Below are 19,352 nucleotides of genomic sequence, written 5' to 3' on the forward strand. Positions count from 1 at the left end.
CCAACATTGGAAACTTTGCATGCAACATCTCTATGATTTTCATTTTTGAGAATTTTATCAAGAAATGTAGCTGCCTCATATAATTTTTCTTTCTCACTGGCTAAAGTAAGAGTAACAGCATCTAAATTAAACTTACTCACAAATGTTCTCATTAGAACTTTAGGTTGAGGATTTTCAAATATGAGATTGTATGCTTTTTAAAACATGCTCATATATGAATTTGTATCTTGCTTTACCCCCTTTGTTTACCCCCTTTGGTAATTCATTAAGGATGTCAACAGTTAACATTGTCACCTGTTACATAGAAAGCCAAATGTTTAAGTCTGTCCCTCTCTATGGCCCTAATTCATCAAGCAGAATCGGACACTCGCTCGCGCATTCGTATTCGCGATCCGAAATCGTACGCCGTCGCGCAATTCAGCAACTGAAAAAGCTCGCGGCCGGAGCCGCGCATCTCCGGCAGTTGTTATGTGATCTCCTTTCCAATCTCCTAGGACACACAGTTTAACCTCCTAGCCGTTAAGCCCGACCTTCGTACGGGCAAAAAAGTTGTTTCCCATCCCTTCTAACCTGGTCCCGCTGTGCTCATCCAGCGTCGTGTTCGTGTTCCAGCGTCGTCCTTCGTCGATCGTCGTCCGTCGATATCCCTCTCCAGCGTCGGGTGCCTTTGTCGGGTGCCAGCGGGACCGGTAAGAAGCCGGGCGGCATCTTGTGTTCCGCCGGCCGTCCGGCATCTTACCTGATCCCTCTGATCGTCCACGTCCTTCTTCTTCCAGCGCCGGATGATCTCTGAAACGAGAAGCTGTCCGGCGGAGAAAAAAAAAACAGACGGCTTCTCCCTGCGTGCGTGATGACGTTGGCGCGTGTGCAGGAAATTCAAATTGAAACTCATTCAGACTCCGGACCGCGGGAAACCGCGCTCGCTGGTCGCACGTACGTTCGCGCTTCCAGCGAGCGCGGATTTCATTGATGAATCAGGGCCTATATCTTGTGATATATCAGTTTATCTGTCATCTGAAAATATCCCTAATAAATAATACCTTTGTAAAAAAAAATGTATGTGAATCCACAGTGAAATCATAGAATTTCCCTGCTCATCGTATAGCTCAAATTTATCACAATATGCCTCAAATATGTGAGCATTGTGAAATATGCTTATATTCTCATCATATTTAGAAAATTCTTTGCTTAAATTGATTAGATGCTTTTTCAGTTTTAACTTATATATAGCATTACTTTGTGATTCCTGTCCTGGTTCCTCTGTATCAGGAGAAGATGAGGAATCATCGTCTCTATTCTTACTAGTGTTGGTCGAATAGCTTACTATTCGATTCGGCAGCTGTTCGGCCGAATATAGCACAAAAATTCGTGTGGTCGAACATCGAATTCGAACACCATTAAAGTCAATGGGAGAAAAATTCTGTGATTGGCTGAGAAATAGACCAATCACAGAGCAGTAGAGGTATGAATGGAGATATTATTTCCATTCAATCTCTATTGCCCTCGTACTGCCTCCGGGATCAGGGCAGCAGAGCTGTCAGCATAAAGCTCCACTGATTGCTCTGCTCCCTGAGTTGCTGAGGAAAGGGAAAGCCTAATCAGGATTTCCCTTTCCTCAGCAACTCAGGGAGCAGAGCAATCAGCGGAGCTTTACTATGCTGACAGCTCTGCTCCCCTGATCCTGGAGGCAATACGAGATGTACCTGGCAACCACCTGAATGTGATTTGCTTCCTCTCCTTCCACCTTGGGCCCTTCCTCCCTCAATTTACTCTTTATTTTATTAGACTACTTGTGCCTGAGCTCTCAAAGGTCTTTTTTTTATTTTTTATTTGGTACTCAACATTTTTCATGTAGTCTTGATAATTACATATATAATGACTGTGGTCATCCCTGCCCTCCTACTGGGGAGGAATTGTAAATGAAAGACTTTTAAAATTTAGTTTTTTGTTGCCTTTCTGTTTCTGTATCTTTTAGAAGTAAAATAAGAAGTGAAAAGAAAAATAACTGAAAGGCTGCCTTTTTATGACAGAATAGATTGTAAAAATCACTTCTGTCAAAGTTGTTCCAGTCTGCCTGACAGCTCATCTAAATTGGTGGTGAATATGTCATCCTGCCCTGGTCAATATGCATGACGGAAGACTCTGAACCCAAAAGAAGACTGGGCAAAGATAGCAGTGCCATAGATCCAGATGTATTTTAGCCTTAAAGGACTTTCTTTTGGTAGGAAAGTGTGTATTTATGTACAAAAAGACCATGAAGAAAGGTAATGATGCTTGCAGGGGGATTCCAGTTTGAAAACTGTAATCTTTCATTTTAAAATGTCATCTTCAGCTTTTTGCTCTGCTGCATTGATGTTCATGCTGGTTAATATATCTGTGCAACAGTAGTGTAAAAATATTTGTCGTAAACATTAAGATTGCATTTTTATAGAGATATTATATCATGAGAACTTCTGTTGTTTTAGGAATATTTATCTGCATAAATATGGAAATTATATCCCTTATCAATGCATACAGATATTCAATAAAAAAAGGTTCATGCACAAATGATAGCTAGTCACTCAAACAGTTTAATTAAGAAAACAAGGTGAAACAAAGTACACAGCAATATTGTCAGATATCTAAACATAGGAACTTCAATCAATGATATATATATATATCACATGGACATAAAGTTATTAGTAGTAACTCCTGTAATAATCTAGTAAGTACTTAGTACACAATACATCAAACAATATAACAATAATACCATAGACATTTACTGAACAATATAGGAATGCAATTCAGGAATGTGTTATAGCTACCTGTAAAGATGTTGATGGGTACCTCAAGAGCCTACTTTCTTCAGAGGAGAACTCCATCCCCAACTTACCTAAGGAGACCCTCAGGAGACAAGGAGAGCAAGCAAGCAAGAGAGGAGAGCAAGAGATCTCAATTCTCTCAGTTCCCATTTTTATTTAGTTAATTCCTATTAGGTATCCTTGGGGCTCTTAGATTGATTAGTGGGTGTGTTCTATACGATGACCATCGTTTGACAGACACCCCAATAGATTGGGATTGGTTAATGTAATTTGATGGACCTCCCAGCTTAATTTGATATTTGAATCTGGAGCTGGAAGTTTAGGGGTCAACAAGACTTCCAGCTGGGTCATCACCCCACCCCACCCCACCTGTCCAGTTAGGCATCCATCTTCTGCTACTTCAGGCTTGATGGATTTATTACCCCTTGAGGGTCCTACTGGTAATCAGTTTGTTATGGGAACTAGATCTTGTGTACTGGCATGTTTTATTATCTGCTTTGTTTATTGTTCCTTGGTTGAGGTTCTTTGATAACCACTGATTAGACATCCCCTAGGTTATCCAGATGGCCAGTACAAAGAAAAACAGGTTTTATGTTTACACACAACTTTCCTGCACCTATACACATACATTATAAATACATTTATATCTATCCACATATATCTACAAATATCTATAAACAATCTTGAGGTGCAACATTTCTAAACATTAAAATGCAGTTTTTTAAAAAATATAAATATGAAGAGAAAATTTTATCCCTCTTACATCATGGTAAGTTTGAGGAAATACAAATATAAAAAATAATAATTACAAATATAAAAACTCCATCTCTAGCCATCACCACTTATCATAAAAAACAAGAATGTAGTGTAGCGCACCCTTGGGTGTTAGCTGATAATGTAATGGGTCCGCTCCAAACAACATACAGCCCTAATACACATCATAAAATAACAGCCCATTAACAGGTAACGTATACTGCAATGTTACCCAAGAAGCCCCCAACTTCAAATACGCAGACAAACTAAACAGATAGTCCAATTAATGAACTAACCAGTTGCCACTGATTCTCTAACTGATGGGGGTCCCCTTGGAATGGGGCATGAGAATTTGATGGTATCCGCTCCTAAAATCCAGCACACTGAACCACTTGCTCCCGACTAAGCAGTGTAACACATCTTCTACTCTTCAGGTTGTGTACTGATCAGGGATTGTGCATTGGATGAGTGTGCGGTAATCAACACACATCCTGATTGACCCATTTTTCTTGCGTACCACCACAATTGGAGTAGCATAGGAGCTCCTAGAATCTTGCAATACCCCTGAGGCCTTCATATCTTCCAGCAGCTTTTGCAGGTCCTCTATGTCACCAGGCAGTAAGAGGTGGGACCGTTCTCTAAAAGGCTTGTCTTCCCAAATTCGGTGTTGGGTAGTAGACTCAGACTGGCAGCCATCACAGGGGATGCAGCATAGACTCTGCCCATTATAGTAAAGGGCATTATCACTGCTGGTTCCCTGGCTACATTTTGTAGTCCCACTCTTACCAGGCCCTTTGTCTGCTCAAGAAGCTCCACTGGTATGGCTTCAGGAATCATCACCACTCCTGGGGGAAGATTCAAATCCCTATCGCTTTCCAGAATCACATAGGGGCCAAGGTTCTCACAGCAGATCTTTACTCGGGCATGCATACAGACAGTCTTGCTTGAAGCAATCAACATCTCACGTCGCTGTGGGGACCAGACCTTCCCAACTGCTTCAGATAGAACTTTTGTCTCCTGCACCAGGGACTTCAAAGTGGGTTGCAGTAGAGGGTGAACTGGATCATTGGTCTTCTCAGCTGTCAAAGATTGACAGCATTCTCTTGATCTGACTAGTAATTTTTCCTACAACTAGTGAATTCTTTCCAGCTCCTAGGGGCCTCTTACACACCACCGCTAGTGTATGAAAAGTTTCTGTCGTGCCAGCTACCTTTGGAGAGAATTCCACCTTGATCTGAAGATACCCTTCATATGGCAGCCTCTTGTTCCCAAGACCCCAAATATCCAACTGCTTATTTAATGAGTGTAGTGGAAGATGCTTTAAATACTTTTTATAGAAGTCCTCATATAGCAGGGTCACTTGGGCACCTGTATCCAGCAAAGTTTCAGCATAGACTCCCTTAATTTGCACTGAAACAATGGGGAAGGGACCCACCAAGCTCTTCGGTAGCTTGGGTAGGGACCCCTCTGTCAATCTGCTAGGATGTGTCTGTCGGCATTTGGCAGGCGATGTGGGACCCTGCCCTCCTTGGACAGACTTTGGGAAGCATTCTCCCCTTAAGGCTTTTCTGGAGCTACTTTTCTGCGGACCCCCAGTTTGCTCCTTCACTGGGGCCCTCCGAAGTTTCCCAGTGGCTGCATCTGTCTACCCTCCTAGGGAAAAGGTGGGGTCGAGCATTCTCATTTCACATGGCCCCTTCCTCCACAGCGAAAACAGGTTACTGGAGATGTTGGCTTCCCAGGTGAGGACTTTTGTAAGGTGTCTACTGGAGCCATGTCCTTGGCTGGCGATGCCTCCCCTTTTCCAGACTTGGTGAAGATCTTTGCGGCCAACAAAGTCATCATTTCCATCATTTGAGTCATTTGACTCTGAACACAAGCATTTACCGTGCCATTTGTTCCTTCAATTGGGTCATCTCTGAGGTCATGTCTGTGGCGCCGACCAACCCAACTCCAGCCAACAGTCCTGTCACAGAACCAGATATTGCTCCTTTGGCTTCAAGCATTCCTCTAGCACAATTCTGATATGGTTAGGGTATGGTAAAGATGCACCCCCTTTATGGGTCTTCAACTGGATCCAGATGGGATCAAAGGGTAGTGTGTCACGCAGGACCTGCTTCATTCTGGCTTAGTCCATGGGTGCAGGCACTATTCCTTTCTTTAGTACGATCAAGTGCAACATTTTGTTCAAACGCTGTATGTATTCAGATAGTTTCTTACCCCCACGCTGATAAAGGTGTTCAAACTGATGAAGTAGATCAGAAGCCTTCTCTGTTCGCCCAAACTCATCTTGCAGCATGCGAAGATAGTCGTAAGCACTACAGGACTTTTAACTAAATTTCTGATTGCTTCTGCTGCAGCACCTTTCAAACTCTCGGTTATTCGCTGTTTCTTTCTGAGATGTCCCATTCTTCTGGTGCCTGTATAGCGTACATCCAGACCTCATACACCTCCTCCCCAATGGCTACAGGCTAAGCACCAGAAAAGATTCTCAGCCTCCTGTATCTTGCCCCGGAGTAAGTAGTATTAGTCTGGTTGCATTTCACCATGAAATCCCCCAATGCAATGAAAAACTCTAGCCCAGAGTAACAGAGGTTGCTTCACTCTGTGCCCCTCCTGGTGGAACAGGATCATGCTCAGGGGTTGACCCTGAGTTTACTTTTGCTCTCACAATGTAAGCAGTATCCCCTTCAATACCCAACTCTGTCACACCTGGCAGATCCAGGTGGGTCACTGGACAGTCCTATCGCAGCAGCACCTCATAAAATAATAGCCAATTAACAGGTACTGTATACTGCAATGTTACCGAAGAGGCCCACAACTTCAAGTACATGGCAAACTAAATAGATAGCCCAACTAATGAACTAACCAGTGGCCTTGATACTCTAACTGACGGAGGCCCCCTTGGAATGGTGAAGAAAATTAAAGTCTCCTGGGTTCTGCTGGAATGTCTGTCCAATCACTTTTAGAAGCATAAACAGGTTCTTATTACCTAAAGCTGATGTTGGAATCCTCTTGCAGATGTAAGCTTGACAGCCAGTCATATAAATAAAGACTAGGTGTCTATGTGTAGCAGTCCTGGGGTGACAAAGGGAGACACAGACCGAGTGCTGCGGTACTTCCAGCAGCTCAGTGGCTCTCCAGTCCATAGAAGTTTCACACAGCCCAGAAGAAAGCTGTAAAGGTGCGTACACACTTCCAATTTTTATCGTTCCAATCGAACGACGAACGATCGATTGGGCAAATAATCGTTCGTAAAAAAGCAACCAACGACGCCGACGAACGAGGAAAATTGTTGGAAACGAACGACCGGACCGGCGGATCGGATTGGACGATGATCGTTGAACATCGTTCGTGTGTACGGTCGTTCGGTGATCGTCCATGGATCTTTCGTTTGATACGAACGTTCGTGATCACGTGTGGACACGATCTTTCGTTTGATATAAACGTTCGTGGTCAGTCACTTCCTGTGGTGCACGTGACTTCCTGTGGTGCGCGTCACTTCCTGCGGCGCACGGCACTTCCTGTATCGCTCAAACGATCGCATCTCTCGTGTGTACAATATCTACGAACGATCGTGTCGTTATCTGTATGTACAGAGTCGGTGCTATACGATCGTTCGCAGATATCGTGTAGGCTCGTTCGTCGTTCGTTTTCCAACGATAATAATTGGAAGTGTGTACGTAGCTTAATTGTCCCTCAAGCAAATGAAAGAGTAGCAGTAAGCAATGAAGGGGGAGAACAGATAAAATAGAAGTCCTGCAGCTCTGGTAAAATTAGCACCGGCTGGTTATGCAACAGTCTTTCCTCCCAGGCTGAATTCTAGTGATCCAGGGAAGGGTGAGGATTATGGGTGATCATGAACAGTCTGTCCCCACTCACTGGCAGCAGCAATTTCCCACCTTTGACACTGAAGGGAAAAATGGCTGGAAGCAGGAACACTCACTTACTGGGTATCATCAGGCAAGGGAACAGTCACTTACAAAGCTGGAGATCACAGTCCTCCCTCAGCAGCCACATGGGGATCCTGGCACACTCTCCAGCTTCCTCCCCCCTCCCTCTTCTTGTGCACCCTCAAGTTCCTCCCCAGATCATACACTGCACTGACCCAGACCAGAAAGTTCCTTGGCATTTCACATTACATAATACTGTGGAACCACAGGGTTCTGCATGTCTAGAGTTCAACATTAGCAGGGCGCTACAGTAGAAAACAACCATTATTGTGTCACCAATGTCGGTTTATGCAAGTTACCCGTCCTGAGACCCGGTCTGTACGGATGGATACCTTCTTGCTGAGTACACGATGACAGGTAGTTTTACTCGCCAAGAAACACCGCTGTAAGTTCCATTAGTATCTTTAATCCAATTTAAGAATATACAGGATACAACAGAGTTCTGGAGGTAAAAACCGGTAATTCTACAGCCTAGAGACTGCTAAACTGGAACACTCTAGGAACCGCCGGAAACACTAAACACAACAAATGAATACTTGCTAGGGACAATAGGTTGACTATACTAACTAACTGTAAAAGATGGGGGAGATCAGGAACATACCAACACACAAATCATTAGTAGGCTGTTGTGACAGCAAACTCCCCGTCTGGTATCTGTAGATACCACTATATAAACACAATTTTAACAATATCAACAAATTGTATGTGCAGATACTTGTTCAAAGGACCTGTAAGACAAAAAACGAAAAAAAGAATACAAGTAACAATATTGTGCTTGATCTTCCAGTAGTCATTTCTTTTGATACAGTCCTAAAAGATCTAAGGTTGCTTCGACATCTGGTATGGCACTCGAGGCTTTCTCTGTGACTGGCCTGAAGAAAGTCTTAACAATTCCATCTCTGACAGTCCTCACCTGTACCTTGCGAACTCTACCATCTTCGTCTTGAACAGCCATAGAGATTAGACCCATAGGCCAATCAATACAATGTGCTTGTTGGTCCTTCAACAGGACTAAATCACCTACTTGTAGGTTATGCGCCCCTGCAGAAGGTAGAGGTATTCCTTTCTCCATCTTTCCCAGAAATAGTCTGCAAGATGTTGCACACGTCTCCACTGGCTCTTATAAAGATCAAGGTGGTGGAAAGTCCCTGGTGGTGTAGAGACCAGTCCTGATTTCTGGGTAAGCAGGGTGGCTGGAGTCAAAATAACTGGAGCCTCTGTGTAGTGTCTCCCTTGATGGCTAACTAGCTCGTGGTGATGTCTGATGAGTAAAGTAGCTACATGATGCTTGCTTGGTATGATCAGAGGGTTCTGCTCCTTCTCTGGTAACCTTGCTCTATTCAAACGACCACCAACCCTCATCATGCCTTGGCCATCTATTACTAGATTCAATTTATAAAGAGAACTGTTCTTAGAAACTTGTTTTCCATCTTTTAGACACTTGAGCTCTTCAAGGTAGGCTTCTTCCTGTGGGGGCAACAAGTCTTCTGCTAGGTCTAGGTTCTTCAAGTTCATAGCATGGTCATTGGGATAGAAAACTTCCATCACCTCACTGTTGTTAGATACAATTATGTGCAGCCTTAAGTTAGCAGGTGACAAAAGCCGTTGGGCTCTCTTCAACCGATCAATAGCTTCCTTGGTTCTTGGTAAAGACCTGAGGCCATCATCTACATAGAAGTCTCTTTCTATGAAATGTATGGTATCAGCACCAAACTCCAACTCACCTTCTTGAGCTGTTCTTGTCAGCCCGTATGTCCCTTCTGCTGGAGAGGGGCTGTTACCAAAGACATGAACCCCCTTGTGGTATTCTATGATGTCATCATTGAAGTCATTGTTGCGCACTTGAGTCAAAGACAACTGATCTTCCCTGGCTTGCGAGGGTGATAGATTTCAAAGAATGGGAGATACTAGCACTCTTCACCCTCCTTCAATGGTGGAGCCGGTTCTGCATGATTGTTGTTGTCTAATATTCTTTGCATGAATGCCACAAAATGCTTTTCCATGTCAGGTTTGTTTTTCATTGTTCTCTTAAGTGCTGTAAACCTAGACATGGCTTGCTCTCGGTTGTTTGGAAGGATTGCTCTTGGGCTGCAGAAGGGAAGAGGCGCCATCCAGCTATTGGAGCTGTCTTTAAGAAATTCATCGTCCATTAACTTAATGAAAGTGAATTCCTTATCTTTGATGGAAGGAGCTATTTTTTTGTCATTACAGGTAGTTTGAAAGAATGTGTCATTAAGATCAACAGGAGTTATGATCTTATTACAGATGTCCTCTTTTATGTTGCTGAGTAGCTTTAGACTTGGGTCAGTCTTGTGATTCTCAATATAATGACATGAGCATTGTCTTGTGTAAGAAATACCTCTATTTCCTAATATGTTATTCTTGTAGGAACTCACATTATAGGTTCTTCATGTTTTGTCTAGGCAGACATCGCCAATGACAACCCAACCCAAATCAAGCCTCCGTGCATAAGGAACATTGTTAGGTCCATTGTACTGCTGGCGTACCTTGTGAACTCTTGGTATGTCTCTACCCAAAAGAGTTAAGATTTCTGCTCCCTTGTCCAGAGGGGGAATGTAGTTAGCTATGCGCCTGAGATGAGGTTGGTGACATGCTGCGTCCGAAGTAGGAATCTCTTCTCTGTTCTTTGGTAGCTTATCACATTCGATGACTGCAGGAAGTGGGAACTGTGCATCTTCAAAAAGTGGAGCTACTGTAAATCCATAGGCGATTCTTCTTGAAACATTCACTTGGCCTGCACATGTGCGCAGCGTGTATGATTGGGCCTGTCCCCCGATGCTGAAGAGGTCAAAGAATTCTGGGCTTGCTAATGATCGGTTACTCTGGTCATCTAAAATGGCGTACATTTTCACAGCTTTCTCTGGTTGTCCTGTAGGGAAGACCTTAACCAGACATATCTTAGCACAAGATTTGCCACAAAGTCTAACTCCACATACCTCAGTGCATTTGGAGAACACAGGCTCACTCTGTTGCTTACTACTCTCCCCGCCATAACTTGGTGCGGGCTTAGGATCACAAATGTGTTGAGTTACCTGTTGAGATTAACCTGAGTCGCTGTTACAATCAAAACATCCTATTATAGTTTTACAGTCTCTAGCAAAGTGTTCAGTAGATGCGCAGCCCCTGTAACAGATATCAAGGTCTTTCAGGAATGCCTTGCGTTCTTCAAAGAGCATTTTCTTGAACACCCGACACTTTCTGAGGGAATGTGGCTTGTTATGAATGGGGCACAGAAGGTTAGGACCACCAGGTTCCTCTTCCTTGGTTCCTTTACTGGCATTTGAGGTACCAGGCGAAATTCCAGACTTCCTGACAGAGACTGCCCTCTTCAGGTCCTTACGCTTGTTGCTTAAGGTGTCACACATGGCAAATAAGGTGGTAGTGTTGTTGGAATCAAAATATGAGAAACTAGGGTCATTCTTAGCTCTCGCTACCTTCTTGATGAATTCACAGAAAAAGGAGAAAGGTGGATAGCTGACTTGTTGTGATCTTTTGTATTCTGAGCCCACCATAGTCCATTGCTCCTAAAGATAATAAGGCAATTTTGATATAATTGGATTCACGCCATGAGCAGTATCCAAGTAGCTAAGGCCTGGAAGGTGTGAATCTAGCGTTGATGTTTCCAACTCAAGAAGATCGCTTAGTTCTTGAATGATTATCCTTATTTGATAATTTAGGGAAGTTTTGAAGTCTCTTAAACAAAGCAAGTTCAATAGCTCCCAAAAAAACTTAGGGTCTACTGCTGGCGCCTCAATATTGACAGATTTAAGTCTCTGAACTTGTTCTGAAGACCGAGGGCCTAGCCAACTTGATAAGAAGAAGTTCTCCCATGGGCTCAATGTCCAGGTCCCTGATTACTACCTTCAATGTAGCTCTCCAGCTTCTGTAATTTTCTGGACGATCATCGAACCTTGTGAGTCCAGTGTTGAGGAGCTCACGCCGAAACATGTATTTGGCAAAGTCAGCCATATCGTTTTTCTCAGTTCTTGTGCACACAGATTGTCTTGGTACCTTGCTGTTGAAAGACGTGACATCTTCTTTTTGCGGCACTGGAGAATCATACGGAATATTCTCAACTGTAGGTATAGTTGCGTTTCTGATGTTCTGATCCAGGACAAACTGTGCAGTCCACTTAACAGGATCTTCTGCTGCCATCAAAATGGGACGATATACTTCTAGGTCTTCTTGTTCAGTCATTTGCTCCAGTGCGCATAATCTTGCCATGGCCGCCGCTTCCTTCCTTTTTTTTGGAGAACTTCTAGCTGGGCTTCTGCCTCTGCTTGCCTGTGTGCAGCTTCTGCTGCTTGAGCCTTGAGAGCTGCTTCTTTCAGGATGCAGTGAGCTTCGGCTTTAGCTGCTTACACTTCTGCTCGGGCTCTAAATAACTGGCTACTTAAGTATGATATCTGGGAAGAGGATCTCAGTGATTTAGATGATCCCTTGGAGGAAATAGAAGAGCAGGATGCAGGATCATGCAGTTGTGCAATTCTAGATTCTAACCTTGATGAAGCTTGTAAGAATATTATCTGCCTTTCTTGGTCAATATTAGTGTAATATTTCAGTTCTTGTAATGCTTCTTCCATAAAACTACTTGACAAGAAGGAAGAATATTTTTCAGCAAGTCTTTTGTAATTGCTGTAAGCTGTCTTGAGTCTTGTAAGGGCATCATTGAGTTGCAGTGCAGTATTGCTGGCTTCTTCAGCAATGGTTATGCAATGTTCGGTTTTATTCCATAGCTCTAACAAGGCAACACTCATCTCTTCCTTTTGAACCTCATAAAATTCTATGCGTTTTAAAGATGGCTTGATTTGGCGTTTAGAAGCTTGTTCTGCTTCTTTTAGGTTAGAATCTTGAGCAGAATTCCTGCACAATTTAAGGTGTTCTGATGTAGGAATGCTTTTCTGTCTATGAAACCTTGGCAGCTAAATAGTTAAATTAGCTAGCAGAGTCCAAACAGCTACTTTGTTGCAAATGTGCTCTGAGCTGAGGGGAAAACTTCCTCAAGATTCAAGGGCTCCAGCAGGCAAGGTTTATATATGCGTTGCTATGGAGACAAGTTCTTAAACTTAAGTGAGTTTGCAAAGAGGAAGACACAGTCAATCACACGTTCCCAATATCAGTGGGGTCAACTTGCTTTCAGATGGGTTCTAACTTCATGATGCGATTTGACACCTAGCAATGCACTATGCAGGCAGATGATGGACAGTTAATTGTTACAGCAATTCACTAATATCACTCTAAAGCCAAGTAGGGAATAAACTTGATAGCAGTCACACAGCACACGTGAATACTTGACTTACCGTTTCTGTACACTGCTGATCCCTTTTTCTGGCTGCCTTGCAGAGGTGCAAAAGAGCTTATAGGGTAATATAGTTTACTGGTGCCTTGAGCATGTGACGTCAGCAGGACCTGCAGAATCACAGTTTTTACTATTCTGTCACCAATGTCGATTAATGCAAGTTACCCGTCCTGAGACCTGGTCTGTATGGATGGATACCTTCTTGCTGAGTACACGATGACAGGTAGTCTTAGTCGCCAAGAAACACCGCTGTATATTCCACTAGTATCTTTAATCAAATTTTAGAATGTACAGGATGCAACAGAGTTCTGGAGGTAAAAACTGGTAATTCTACAGCCCAGAGACTGTTAAACTTGAACACTCTAGGAACCGCTGGAAACACTAAACACAACAAATGAATACTTGTTGCTAGGGACAATAGGTTGACTATACTAACTAACTGTAAAAGACCATACCAAGAACATACCAACACACAATTTATAAGTAGGCTGTTGTGACAGCACAACCATAATAAAATTGATTGTATTGCATTAGCATTATACTAGAATGTAATATTGCTATTTTATAAAATAAAAAATATTATATTTTTATGTTTGAATTATTATTTTGTTTTGCAGGGCATATAACAATTACAAACTACCTATTAAATTATTATCCTGGTTTGAACCTTGAAAAAAGAAATACTCATGGTTTTACAGCTTTAATGAAGGCATCAATTCAAGGCAGAACAGACTGTGTTCGTGCATTAATGTTAGCAGGTATGTATATTTAAAGTCTAAGAAAAGACCTGTCATACACTGTCATTTGTGTTAACTGAGGAAAAAAACTTTAATAGGACCAATCCAGGGCAAGGTAAATAAATAACTATACTGTCTATTTAATATATTATGTAGACAGAAACGCATCATGTACCTCAATTTTCCCTAGAAATTGGATTGGAACAGCCTGAATAGGGCAGTGCATAATTGTGACGCTGCAGAATTGCAGCTCTTTATTTGGGATCCAGTCCTTTAGTGTCCTGGAAAAAAATGGGCCAGGCACTAATTGACTTTGAAGAATTGTCTACAGGTTCTAGTTCAAAGGATTCAGAGGCTGCATATTGTGCACAGGTAGTAAATCTGATGATGAATTTTGCCACTAAATGACTGGTATACTGGTGATGATAATGTGCATAATGACTTTTATACCAATGAAATTAGGGTGCAAAATGATGATATTCCTAAAATGTCTGTGAATACTATTTAATATATATCTCCTATGGAAATGTTTCTGGAGAACATAACCTATGTTCAAAGCTGCAAAAGTGTGTAGCTGCTGAAATTGAAGGGAAGGTTGTTGCAGAGACTGTTGCCTTTAACAGTCAATTGTACAACGGTTATCCTGTGGGTGACAATGGTTAGACAACCAGAGGTAGAAAAGAGGCTTTGGCTGTTGTCTTTTTACCAAGATAGATACCTCCCAAGGTAGTGATCTAGAAGGGGGGGAGATATGTAGTGAACAGAAACACATGATGGGGTATTTGGTCTCTGGAAAATGGATTAAAATGGTTGGATAGGGTCATACATAATTGTGTTGCTGCAGAATTGCAGCTCTGTATGGCCTAGAAAGAAAGGCTGTGTAAAGCCAGTAAGCTGGTAGAAGGTCTCCAATAGTTTAGGTCTGGTAGACCATTAACTCTGTCAGACTGTCAGAGGAAGCCAGGAAGCTAAATTTTGTGTGTTTGTTATTGTCATGTGGTATTGACTTTAAAATTGATTTTACTCTCTGCAGCAAGTGTGTTTGGTGCTAATCTTCACAACTACTAATACTTATATAATTGCCCTTTCATTTGCCACTTGGCTGCCCAATCAAACAGTACATCCAGGTCTGCTTGTAGATTATAGACATCCTGTATGGACATAATTCCATTACATAGTTTGGTGTCATCTGCAAACACAGAAATGGTACTTTCAATCCCAAATTCTATATCATTTATGAAGATGTTAAACAGTAAAGGTCCCAACACTGAACCCTGGGGTACACCACTAATAACCTTGGACCATTCAGAGTATGAATCATTAATTACAACTCTCTAGATGGGATCTTTAAGCCAGTTCTCTATCCATATACAGATTGACTTTTCTAAACCTATCGACCCCTAACTTGCATATTAACCATCTGTGGGGTACAGTGTCAAATGCTTTAGCAAAGTCCAAGTACACTATATCACCTGCTATTCCACTGTCTACCTGTTTACTTACTTCCTCATAAAAATCGAGTACATTTGTTTGACAACTTCTGTCTTTCTTGAAGTCATGCTGACTATTACGTAATAATATTTTCTAGCAGAAACTTCTCTATGTGGCTCTTTATCAAACTCTCCAAGACCATTCCAACTATGGACGTTAAACTAACAGGTCTGTAGTTACCTGGTAATGTCTTTGCTCTCTTTTTGAAGATAGGAACCACATTGGCCTTACGCCAATCCATCGATACCTTGCCGGTGACTAAAGAGTCTCTAAAAATTAGAAATAATGGCTTTGAAATAACTGAGCTCAGCTCTTTGAGGACACGTGGATGTAATCCATCAGGTACTGGTGCTTTGTCAACCTTAATTTTTCCCAGCTGTTTCTCAATCATATCAATTCTGAGCCATTGCCCCGATTCATCAATAAAATCCGCGCTCGCTGGAAGCGCGAAAGTACGCGCGGCCATCGATCGCGGTTTAACGCGGTCCGGGCTCGAGTGTGCGCGTACACTCGCCTCACTGCCAGCCGGATTCCTGCCTTCACAATAATAAGCAATAGGGAGTCTGCCAATTAAGGCGATTAGATTTCAGCTGCGCGATTAAGGAGGATCTGTTAAGCTCAATTGTGAGATCATAGCAATTAATTAGCGCGCACCTGCTCTCTGTTCTGTGCTTATTTACAGTCCTTTACAGGTCAATTAGAATCTTTAATGCTTAAAACATTTAAACAGCGCAAACATTTTTTTTTAGGGCTATGGGTAGTATGTGTGCCATTAGAAAGAATGATTTTTTAGGGGAACAGTGACTTTTAATGCAAGCTCGCCAGTGTAAAGCTGCCAGAGATGCGTGGCTCCGGCCGCGAGCTTTTTCAGTTGCTGAATAGCGCGATCGCGTACGATTTCGGATGGCGAATACGAATGCGCGACCGATAATCCGATTCTGCTTGATGAATCAGGGGCATTGTGTCTCATTTAAGGCAGTAACTTTGCTGTTTTGAATTTGGACTTGAGCTCTGCCATTTTCCTTCGTGTTCACAGAGCTAAAAAAAGTGTTCAGTAAATCTGCCTTGTCTTTATCCCCAGTTACCAACCTAGCGACATCCTTTAAGGGGCCTACGTGCTCAGATCTGAACTTTTTGCTATTAGTATATTTGAAACAATTTGGGGGGTTTGCCTTACTTTCCTTTGCAATCAGTCTTTCATTTTGAAGTTTTGCACATTTTATCTCCTTTTTACATCTTTTGTTATATTCTTTGTAGGTTTCAAATGATGAATGAAGGTGATCCTTCATTTTTATAATTTTGGAATTCCCTTTTCTTGTTCCTTGTTCCTAAATGTTTTTATCTTTCCTGTTTTTGCTTCCTGTTTACAGCTTACAATAAATTAAATCATGTTATGGTCACTGCTACCCAGGTTCTCTTTTATTTGCACATTTGTTAAAAGCTCTGCATTGTTAGAAAGAACTAGCAGAGTATCATTTCTAGATAGACCAAACTCAGAAAACTCTGCTAGCGAATTAGGGAGAGAATTATCAGGTTGTATAAAAAATAATACATCATCGGCCGCCAGTTTATGTTCTAAATCAGCAATTTTAAAACCATGCACATCTGCATATAACCGAACTGTATTCAAAAATGGCTCCAACCATATGGCGAAAAGCAGAGGCGATAAAGGACACCCCTGCCTAGTGCCATTATGGAGCTGAAAGGAGGCAGACAATGTACCATTGACACAAACCCTGCCCGTAGGACATGAATACAAAGACATGATCCACTTTAGCACCTTAGGGCCAAGACCAAAATGTTCCAAAGTCATAGACAACTACAGCCAGTCCACCCGGTCAAACACTTTCTCAGCATCAGTAGATTAGAGAAGGGAGGGCTGGCTCTACCTGCGAAATTGATGCACTAAGGAAAGAATTCATGTAGAGTTATCTCTCACCTCTCTACCTGGAATGAATCCTGTCTGATCAAGATGAATCCACGAGGGAATAATAGCTTGCAATCTCATAGATAATACCTTCGTGCCACATTTAGTAGCAAGATAGGGCGAAAACTAGAACAAAGAGAAGGATCCTTACCCATCTTAGGTAACACCGATGTATGGGCCCTCAAAGTGTCTTCACACAAAAAGCCTCCCTTTACTATGTTGATAATTTATTTACAAAGGTGAGGGAGGAGTATATTTTGATAGTGCTTTTAATATCTCAAGAAGAAGCCATCTGTGCCTGGGGTTTTGCCTGTAGGTGTGGACTTATTAGCCCTACCCAACTCACTTTTAGATATATCCCGTTCCATTTCCATTAGCCTCTCTCCCGAGATAATCTAGGCAAATTAGCTCTATTGAGGTAGTAAAGAATTTTCCCCCTTCTAACAGTCGAAGTCTCAGGGGATTCCTCCTCACGTACATGGTAAAGATCTTGACATCTTTGAATCTCTAAACATTGCTGCCATCTCGCAGGAGAGATGGACCAAGGCCCCAGATTTGTTCTTTATCTTAGAGATAAAGAAAGAAGCTTTCACAGAAAAATTTCTAAGTACATTTGCTAAGTGTTTACCAGGTTTATTGCCCCATCCATATAGCCTCCTAGCAACTTTAGAAATAGCATATTTCGTTTTCTCATCTAACAATTGCTTCAATTGTGACCACAAATGTACCAACTGTGCGGCCTGCGACCTCAACTGAGATTGTTTATGCACTTCCTCTATACACCTAATCTGGACCAATAATTCCTTAATTCTACAACTTTTCCCCCTTTTCTTACGAGCCCCCAAAGCCATGAATTTACCTCTAATGGTGTCCTTATAGGCTTCCCATACATACGCAGGAGAAATATTTTCAGTGACATTTTCTTAAAAAAAGATTTGCAAATCCCAAGCGGTTTCAGCTTCCATTTCTCTATCTTGTAAAAGAGAATCATTCAATTGCCACCTAGATGGAGGAGAAGTAGGGGAACCTAAAAGCATTGAAATTTTTACTGCAGCGTGATCGGATATAGTGCGAGTAGTTTTCTCTACACTTCCCAGCCTATCAAGATGAAAATGGTCAACAAAGACTGAGTCATGTACTGGGGAGTAAAAAGTTAAATCCCTATCATCCGGACGTAGAATCCCCCACACATCTTTCAGTTGCATATTATGTAAAATAAATTTTAAGTTACGAAGCTGCCTAAATAGGAGGTAAGATTTACCTGAAGAGGTATCCAGCAGAGGTTCCAAAACTATGTTAAAATCTTCTGCCAACACTATTAGCCCTTCGTGAAACCTACGGAATTTATGCAAGGTATCAAGGAGGAACTGAATCTGGTTCTTATTAGGGCAATAGAAATTAGCAAAAGTACATACTTGGTCAAACAGTTTCCCTTTAAGAAATAGAAACCTTCCATCTGAATCAGAAACTGAATCAATTACCTCAAACTGCATACCTCTGTGGAAACCAAAAGCCACCCCCATTGATCTCCCCGACTGAGAAAAGCCATAAAATCTTTGAGGGTAGTGTCTAGAAAACAATCTAACATGAGAGTAAAATGGAAGATGTATTTCCTGGAGAAAATTATCTCCTCGAAGGGAATAAAGTTCTTGAAGAACTTGATGCCTCTTAGTGGCCAAGTGTAAACCCTTTCACATTATAAGAAATCAAGGTTTAAAAATCATTAACCATGAAAAAAAGAAGATACAATCATGAGCTAACTTCTGTCCATTCTGTGATATTATTACAGCCTTAGAACACAGCTTCTCTCCGTCAAACATAGGCCACGCCCCCCTGCATTGCATCCGGCATCCTTGGGACCCGGCATCCGGCATCTTGGGACCCGGCATCTCTGCACCCACCCTACCTTGCCCCGCAGCATCATCGGCCGAACGGGCCTGAAGCCGCATCCTCCTGCACATCAGGCACAGGCAGCCACAAATCGAGGCCCCGGCTTTGGCCTAGCTCCCGTCAGCGGCACACGCGAATGTGATCCGGGCGCACCGCTTTTCATCTTTGAAAGCTGCCTCATCTTTTGTTTGTGGCCCCATCGAGGTACTAGGCATATTTAAGGCACTTTCCACCAGTGGCCTGAAAATTGAGTCCCCCGGCTTGGGCCTAACCTGCCTTGATGGCCTGTAAGGGTCCATCCCACCAGCTACACCCGCAATTTGCTACCCTGCCTTCATTACCTCTGCCCTGCCCCACGGACCACTACCTGGGGTGGTATCCTCCTCACCTCAGTCAGCTAGCTAATTGCAGAAACCCTTTTATTGAAGAAGATGGCTAAAAGAAAAAAAGATGAGGAGTATCGTACTTTTCAGCAGGAAT

General features: G+C 42.4%; 1 protein-coding gene across 2 annotated transcripts in view; it reads left to right on the plus strand.

The window, feature by feature from the left end:
- Positions 1-19,352, plus strand: part of ANKRD33B (ankyrin repeat domain 33B) — a 175,091-nt gene that overhangs the window by 85,677 nt on the left and 70,062 nt on the right. Inside the window, exon 4 of one of the 2 annotated variants that reach the window (XM_072411972.1) lies at positions 13,445-13,585. The exons of the other annotated variant lie outside the window; for it this stretch is intronic. Within the exon in view, the coding sequence (XP_072268073.1) occupies positions 13,445-13,585 (141 nt within the window). The remainder of the gene's footprint in view (positions 1-13,444; positions 13,586-19,352) is intronic. 2 annotated transcript variants of the gene reach the window in all.

The sequence above is a fragment of the Pyxicephalus adspersus genome, chromosome 5 (genome assembly GCF_032062135.1).
Source record: "Pyxicephalus adspersus chromosome 5, UCB_Pads_2.0, whole genome shotgun sequence".
In the NCBI taxonomy this organism is placed as follows: Eukaryota; Metazoa; Chordata; class Amphibia; order Anura; family Pyxicephalidae; genus Pyxicephalus; species Pyxicephalus adspersus.